We start from the raw sequence: 8,881 nt of genomic DNA on the forward strand, positions 1-8,881 counted from the left end.
TTTGGATTTAGTACATTTTATAACTACGTATAAAGAATTATTTTGAATCCAAATTCATTTTGATTTGGTTACTAATCCAGAAGATAATCTATTCTAATATATTTTTCACACCGAATCAAATAAAAAATAAGATTTTCAGTTCGAGTTTAATTCAGACTTCGATTCAGTTATGAATTGACTAATTTGCTAATTAACTAATATTGATTTAGAGTCTGACTGGTTAAAACGCAGCGGTCGCGGTTGCGGGAGTTTGTGGATGCGGACGGTTGCGATTTCTAGCGGTTTTAAGAGATTTGTACGACTGGTACTGCGGTTAAAAATTGGTGCGTTTGCTGGTGACTTATGACTGGTTTAACTACCAAATGCGGTAACAGTCAAATAATAAATTAACAATATTTACATTTAATATAATTATAAAAATATCAAAAATCATAAAATTATAATAAATATAAAATTTATATTTAGAATGTTATAATTTTAATTTTTGAAAATTTATTGAAATTATTTTTATTATAAAATTTTATAATATTAATTAAAATATAATAGATATATTTTAATATTTTCATAATTTGAATTTTAAATTTTTTATTAAATATTTTTACTTTTGTATATATATTGTTTTAAAAAAAAGAAAAAAAATTTACCCTCCCGCAACCGTCTGCAACCGCAAACGCTAGCTGGAGCCGTTTCAAAACGGTTTAAAGCGATTTGAGTGATTGTTGCAAACCGCCGATAATTGCTAACAACCGCAAAAGCTGCGTTTGCGTGTGGTAGCGGGAAAACCAGTCACTCCCTTAGTTAGTTAATACCTACCCCTGAAATTATATTTATCCAGCTCATCTGTGCAACATTTTTCTTACTATTTTGGATTTTATGTTTAGAAATTCTGATTTATTCAGTTTGAATGGATAAATCTCAGAATCGATTTTGTTATAGTTCTGGGAGTTTGGATCGAACTATTTGATTTTTTGGGTTCAACTTCTTATGATACATTTGGGTTTTAAATATGTTTAAGTATGGTTTGGTAAATATCGTTTTTAATTTGGTACATTTTATAACTAAGTATAAAGATTATTTTGAATCCAAATTCATTTCGGTTTGGTTAGTAATCCATGACATAATCTATTATGATATATTTTCGGATTGGATCAAATAAAAATATGGTTTTCAGTTCGAGTTTAATTCAGATTTTGGATTCAGTTATTAATTAACAAATTACCTAATGTTGATTTAGTTAGTTAATACCTACCCCTATTTATCCAGTTTAACCACTATTGCAACTTGTTTCTTACTATTTTTTGTTTTATGTTTACAAATTTTGATTTATTCAGTTTGAATAGATAAATCTCAGAATCAATTTGGTTAGTTCTGGGAGTTTGGGTTTGGATCGAATTATTTGAGTTTTTGGGTTCAGCTTCTTATGATACATTTGAGTTTTAAATATGTTTAAGTATGGTTCGGTAAATATCGTTTTGGATTTCGTACATTTAACAACTAAGAATAAAGATTATTTTGAATCCAAATTCATTTAGGTTTGGTTAGTAATCCATGACATAATCTATTATGATATATTTTCGGATTGGATCAAAAATAAATATGGTTTTCAGTTCGAGTTTAATTCAGATTTTTGATTCAGTTATAAATTAACGAATTACCTAATATTGATTTAGTTAGTTAATACCTACCATGAAAATACTATTATTCAGATCAACCCCTTGTGTAAATTTTTCATTACTATTTGGGTTTTCTGTTTACAAATTTTGATTTATTCAGTTTGAATTAATAAAACTCAGAATCAATTTGGGGTCTGGGTTTTTGGGTTCGAATCGAGTTATTTGAGTTTTCGGGTTCAGCATTTTATGGTACATTTGAGTTTTATATATGCTGGAGTATGATTTGGTTAATACTATTTCAGATTTGTTATATTTTATAACCCAATATGAGATTTTTTTGAATCATTCAGTTTGGTTAATAATCTATCATACATAATCTATTCTGATATGTTTTCAGATCAGATACAAATATGGTTTTTCAGTTCGCGTTTAATTCTAATTTTGAATTCAGTTACAAATTGTCCGTGCTTAAAATTTGGTCATCTAAGTTCTCAGATTGTCCATGCCTAAATTTTGGTCATCTAAGTTCTCAGAGATCATAAAAATCCGGTTGTGTTTCAGGTTCGGGTTTAATTCTAACTAGGTTAAGATCCGAGCCTTGCGCGGACTGAACATTATATATGTAAATTATTTTATATATTATATGTTTATAGCATATTATGAAATAATAAATATATATTAAATAATTAAAAAGTCATTATCTACTACTTATATAATTAAATTGGTGCGAACATATAAATAAATTTAATAAAACAAAAAAATATTTTTTCTATTTGATATGATATATAATTAAATTTAAATGATAGTAACATATATATGATATATGTTAATATTAATATTTATTAGATGATGTTTTTTGCTCATTTCTTTTTTATCATTTGTATCTGTTATAGCAAAAAGTCTAAATTAGTGATAACAAAATTTTCACTGTGGGAATAATGGTTTAAGTAATTTATAATATTTTAAAAAATTAAGTTGTCAATATTTTTTCAAATTTTTTTATCAAAAACATGTTCAAAGTAAATTTTAAAATTAAGATATTTGTGAATTTTTATATGGCACAGAGTTTAATTTAAAATGATACATATTTTATATATCTTTTATTTTTGATACTTATTAAATGAGACTTTCAACTTATATTATTTTTCAATTATCTGTATCATGTCATAACAAAAGTTTTAAATTATAGATTACAAAATTTGAATGTGAAACTTTTAACAGTTTTAGTAATTTATACTCGTTTTTAAAAATTCAAAATATAATATATAAATAATTTTTTTAATTTTTATTATATGGTTACTATGATTGTTTAATTTATTTTAATAGTTTAAAATTAAACAAATATAATTATAATACACACTTATTTTTATCAAATCTTCATTATTCAAAATCATTAATTGTCATATATACTTTAGCCACATTAGGCAATTCCGTAATCTTATTTAAGGAAATAATGAATCACATTAATAATGTATTTATTGTGGTTTAAATAAAAAACTTATTATATATTTAAATGGACCAACCTATTTCTCTAAAGATTCTAAGAATCATTCTAATGATGACACGTGGCTACAAAAAAATGTTACAATGCTTCTCAAATAATATATAAGGAATTTAGTTGTTTGTCCAACAAGGCTTTTCATAAGAAGGCAAATTTTGATTTTAAGTTAATCTCCACGATTAAAACTTAGCTTCCTTATTGTATTATTTTAAATTGGTCTAGAACAAAAATGATGTCTTTTAAATTTGTTTGCTTTCATTGATACAACAAAGACCAGAGGATGATAAACCAAAGGGCTTGCATGCAGAGTCCATTCTTTTTCAAAAAGACTCAAGTCAATCTCGGGACGAAATAACAAGTAAACCCAATGCACCTATGAGAATATACTGTAAGAAGAACCATGCAAAAATGTCATAGAGTGTTCATCATGGATTGGATCATAGAGTGAGAACAAATAATGTATTGACCTTAATGATAGGCTTTTCTGTCATGATTATAGTCACCCATCCAACATAAGGCAAGAAGCTGAAGGAGAAAAAAAAAGTAAAAGCATTTATGGTAACTACAGATTTGGATTTAAACACTGTACAAATATGTGATTAAAGTAAATTAATTACCCGACAGAACGACCCATTATATGATGTCGATGAAGCCAAACCTGACCTTTAGCATAGAGAAGTCTATCATCTCCAGGGTTATTGTCACCTGGAAACATTAGAAATGAAAATGTGAATGGGCGTTGGATAATAACAATATGATAAACAACTAAAACTAATTTTAAATCAAGAAAACCAACACCTTTTGTCAAAACATCGACTTCTCCAGTATTTTTCCTTTCGTGAACCTGAAATGTAATAACCTTAAAGAATCAGAATCATATAGGTGATAATGAGGAAATCTAGAGAAACTTTACCTTAATGACACGATGGACAATTGGAATATCCCGACCCTAAAAAGAGAAGCACGAATCAAAATAACAAATTGGAGAAAGATCCCACGATGAATCACTGAATCAATACTAAGCAAAAGAAAAGTAAACTTACATCAATATTGAAAACAACAATCTCGCCAGCTCGAATGGGGTCCTTACTCATGTGCAAGAACAATATATCACCCTACAAGATATCAAATTCTTTCCACTATTGAGTAAACAGAAAGATGCTGACCCTCAAAATAGATTATCAGTGACATATCCGTCTAGATAGAGCGAGCAATACCGCTATTGAGTAAACATAAAGATGCTCACCCTTTGAAAACCAGGTTCCATGCTTTCGGAGAGAACAACCACGACAGGGGATTCACTTCCAGTGACACAAATCAAAGCTTTCCATATGATCAAAGAAGATGTGACAATCATCCCTATCAGACAACAAACTGAGATTAGGGTGTCAAATGGGTGTCTAGATGGACATTTTCTGTTTCAAGACACTGATAGTATAAACTCAAATAAAAACATGCCTAAAATATGACTAAACCCAAATAAAACTAGTGTATGAAGACATATAACAAATTAGAAGTATCAAATGGGTCATCCTTATTTATAGGCCGTCCGCATCCAGATAAACTGTACATGGTCCAATAGACATGATCCAAATGAAAATTGTATTTTTATGGATATTGATGAATTTTCCAAAATCAGTTTTGACATCACTATTTAAGTAATTTGAGCAGACAAATGATAATGTGGTCGAACAAGTTTCTGTCCTCAAACTGAATCGGATTTAGCTCGTTTAAACTTGCTTTATATATGGATATATCTATAACTATTATGTTTTTGACGTAGGCCACCAATGAACAGCCCCCGTATTCACATGTCCAATCTATTATTCTCGATAGTTTTACTTGGAAAGTAGTCTGCATTCTTATGATAGTTTTTATTCAATAATGAATATATTATTAAAGAAAAAATAATTATGCATTGAAAATGATAAATATATGAAATATGATGAATTAGATTATCAATATACAATACTAAAAGGTAAATATAAGCCATGGAGAGGGTGTCCACGTAAGATAGGAAAATCAACCAATCAGAGAAGCCCGAAGTTGCCACGTCATCTCATTTATTTTTTCGTAAAAAATGAAAAAACAATGCGAAGGAAATGATCGAACCCGCCGGGTTAGTATGACATAAATATAGTGCAGTTACCACTAAGCCATTGAAACTTTCTTGGACTCATATACAAGAATCACTAAGTATGTAATCACAAACTCTTATGTAAAGTTACAATAATATGAATTCAATTTTCAAGACTCCGATACTTTGTTTTGTAAAAAAAAATAAGTAAGTGACTAAGCTAATATATTCTTTGAAAGTGTGAGAACATTGAAAAATATGAAAAAACATAGATTTTTGTTTTCCTGACAAAGTTAAATTTTTTGTAAAAGTAAGTTTAACTTATATATTTTCGTGACAAATATGAAAAAACAAAGATTTTTGTACAATTTTGACAAAAAAACACAAAAAATAGTTCTCTAATGTCTTAATAAAATATTATTTAAAAGTGCAATAATTAAATATATCAATTCAATAAATTTTGGAATTTATAGACAAAACAATAACACAACAAATTTTGAAACATTTGTTTAACCTATCGATTTCTTTTCATGAGAATCCAACTAAACAAGATAAAAAAATAATTAGATTTACAAATATTTAATTACCATTTTATTCAATTTTGATTAATTTCAAATTGTAATAATGTATCTTATAATGTATCTTTTAGAAGTTACAAAAAATAACATTTTTTCTTTATTTCACTAGCATTATATATAGATTCTATATACATAAATAAATATAATATAACAACATAAGCTTGCTTTCCCCGATTCATATGAAAACTTTTTTAGTTATCCACCAAAGTAAATTAATTAAATCAATCAAATTGTTAGAATACATCAAATTAATATATAATTTTATTTTAAATTAAATTATTTAAAAAGTGTATTTTCATTAAAAACAAAATAATAAATAAGTAAAACTGGTAATTTTTATGACATATATATATATATATATCAATTCTGTGAAAGAAATAGAAGCTTAATATGGAAAAAAAGTAAATGTCTCCAACATGATATGGAAAAAAGTTTCCAACATGAGACATTTATATCATATTGGCTAGTCTCCACTTCCCTAACCAGAGGGGCTAGTCTCCAACATGAGACACGTTTGTTTCAAAAGTAAATAATTTCATTTTTCTTATATATTATATAATAAATATATATTATTTACTGATAATAAAAATATAGCTATTCATTTATCACAAATATCTATGCAAATATGTGAATCAAGTACAACAATCAAACAACGTAATGATTTCCACAAAGAAAATTTTAAGAAATATATTTATGTTATGTAGTCTTATTTTATATTTTTTAAATAATATAATACAATATTATACATTAGTTTTTAGAATTGAGAAATACATATAATATCTTATCCGCGCGTAGCGCGGTTAAAAAATCTAGTTGTACATATAATTTTGATTTGAGATGCAGTAGATCTTTATTAATAATAGTTATTTTTTTTGGATTTTTTTATTACAAAAATTTGGACATTCTCATAAATATACATGATATTTCGAAAATTGTATTTGATAATTAAAATATAGAGAATTCATCTCTAAATAACACTAGATTTAAAGAATCAACAATAACTAAATTTTTTGAATAACAATAAATTAAAATGGATTTAAAGAAAAAATTAAACCAACAAAGATGATTTTACTAAAATTTTAAAAATCCATGAACCAACAACAAAATTTCAAATTCTCAAGAATTCATTTACCAATAACTCCCTCACTAAGACTAGTTAACAAAAACATGACAAAACTAGTTATATCATATAAGGGTCCCTAATTTTATGGAAAATGATTCAACTTAGGAGCCGCATACAATATCGAACCCTACTACTACTAGCTACATACAAGTTACTAAAACTCCCATCAAAGAAATCCAAAATCGGACTGAACTAGATTAACATATGAGAGGAAACGAATAACTAACCAAGGCTGATGGCCTGAGTGAGAAGCTGACGGATCTGAATAGATTTGACTGAGTCTACGGTTTCTCCTAGCCAACCCATCTTTCACCTTCGACGTTTCAGATCGCAGAGACGAACGTTGTTTCAAGCGAAGCAGAGGAGGAGAATAGTCTCTCAAGGCACACGACTTGTACATTTATAGTCTGACGTGGTTTAAATCCTTGACTTGAGTGGCTATATTTTGATGACGTGGCATTATTTTACTCTTTTATCATATAATTCTATTCTTTTTGCCGAAAATAAAATCAAACTATCAAATTTTGTGTGGTTCTCCGGAGATTGAGATGGCAATCCTTGCTCCGGCGAGTTTCGGGCGGTTAACCGTTCCGTCTCGTGCGCAAGTTAGGGTAAGAGTCTCTGCTTCTGCTAACCCGCGCACTTCAGTGGACTGGGTCAAGGAAACTTCAAGCTTTTTCGAACAAGACAAGAGACCGATCATGTTGTTCGACGGTAATCACTTTGATCTAATCGCTGACTTCTTGTTCACGTTTCTGGGTTTGTACAAGAACTCATCTTTTAAAATTCGATACTTATTTGAGTGTTATTAGGTGTTTGCAATCTCTGTAATGGAGGCGTGAAGTTTGTCCGAGACCATGATCATAACAGGTTAATGTCTGATCTGAGGCAACCATGGTCGTATTAGAACTTTTAGTTTTGTTCACTGAGAGAGCCAAATGTAAGGAATGAAACTATGATATGTTTGTTCAGGAGCATAAGGTTTGAAGCATTACAGAGCGAAGCAGGAAAGAAACTGTTAATGCGGTCAGGACGTGCTCCTGATGATATATCTAGTGTGGTACTTGTCGAGAAAGATAGGTAACAACATATATATATATATATATATATATATATATATAGAAAAGCAAAACTTTTTGTTACATGATATTTGATATTGTTAGGGGATCTTTGGATTAGTAGATGCTAGAATATATTTTCTTGTAATTATTAGGGAAATAGCATTTGTGTATGAGTTAGTTAACTTCCTGTTATTATATATGTAAATACCTTGTACATAAGTTATGTATTCTGTATAAATAAGCTTGTTGGCTAAGTTAATAAATTGAGAGAAACTATTCTAAGGTTTTTCAAAAATCTATCAGCTATATTGCTTAGTTGTGTTACATTTGTGTGTTTTTGTTCAGGTCTTACGTAAAATCAGAAGCGGTTTTGAAGATCATGAAATACATTGACTTGCCATTTCCACAGCTTGCCTTCTTTTTGCAGTTTGCGCCTCTGTAAGTTTTTGCTTCACATGTTTAAATAGCCCAAGGAAACGTAAATCGCCTCTTGTGAGTGAGTGATGTTATAAACAATTTGCTATCCATATTTTCTGCAGGTTTGTGAGGGACTTTCTGTATGAAAATGTTGCAAACAACCGTTATGCATTGTTTGGTCGGTCTGATTCATGTGAGATCTAAGAAGACATCAGTGAATGGTGATCCTATTTTGTCACAAAAATAAACTAGATATGTGAAAAATGTTTCCTACAGTTTAACATATGCTTTTGTACACAGATGTATAGATACAACAGTCTTTGAACAACCCATACGTATGTACTCATCAACATGTATAAACCTTTTGGATGATGATATTTGTATCAAATGTGGAAGTCTTTTACATAGAATATGTCAGTAGTGTGGCTACAATAGGCTAATTGAAATCTCTGAATTGCACGCTCTCTACGGTATGTACTCTGAGAAGCTTAGTATATACTGCAATGAATCT

General features: G+C 28.7%; 2 protein-coding genes across 5 annotated transcripts; one reads left to right on the top strand and one right to left on the bottom strand.

Moving 5' to 3' along the window:
• Window positions 1-3,273: 3,273 nt before the first annotated feature.
• Window positions 3,274-7,306, bottom strand: LOC103848737 (signal peptidase complex catalytic subunit SEC11C). Of its 4 annotated transcripts, none has more exons than XM_009125572.3 (8): window positions 7,120-7,302; window positions 4,361-4,488; window positions 4,158-4,229; window positions 4,028-4,063; window positions 3,913-3,958; window positions 3,732-3,819; window positions 3,582-3,639; window positions 3,274-3,500 (listed from the first exon to the last, which is right to left on the bottom strand). In XM_009125572.3, the coding sequence occupies exons 1-8, from the start codon at window positions 7,196-7,198 to the stop codon at window positions 3,450-3,452; spliced, it is 558 nt and encodes a 185-aa protein (XP_009123820.1). In that variant the 5' UTR covers window positions 7,199-7,302; the 3' UTR covers window positions 3,274-3,449. The 4 variants fall into 4 exon arrangements, with proteins under 4 accessions (XP_009123820.1, XP_009123821.1, XP_033132420.1 ...); XM_009125573.3 differs by having other exon boundaries at window positions 4,361-4,473; window positions 7,120-7,301; XM_033276529.1 differs by having other exon boundaries at window positions 3,732-3,958; window positions 7,120-7,306.
• A 49-nt stretch (window positions 7,307-7,355) lies between these two features.
• Window positions 7,356-8,780, top strand: LOC103848738 (DCC family protein At1g52590, chloroplastic). The gene is made up of 5 exons (XM_009125574.3): window positions 7,356-7,606; window positions 7,705-7,762; window positions 7,865-7,972; window positions 8,299-8,391; window positions 8,493-8,780. The coding sequence occupies exons 1-5, from the start codon at window positions 7,441-7,443 to the stop codon at window positions 8,572-8,574; spliced, it is 507 nt and encodes a 168-aa protein (XP_009123822.1). The 5' UTR covers window positions 7,356-7,440; the 3' UTR covers window positions 8,575-8,780.
• Window positions 8,781-8,881: the final 101 nt, after the last annotated feature.

Source organism: Brassica rapa, chromosome A08 (genome assembly GCF_000309985.2).
Source record: "Brassica rapa cultivar Chiifu-401-42 chromosome A08, CAAS_Brap_v3.01, whole genome shotgun sequence".
In the NCBI taxonomy this organism is placed as follows: Eukaryota; Viridiplantae; Streptophyta; class Magnoliopsida; order Brassicales; family Brassicaceae; genus Brassica; species Brassica rapa.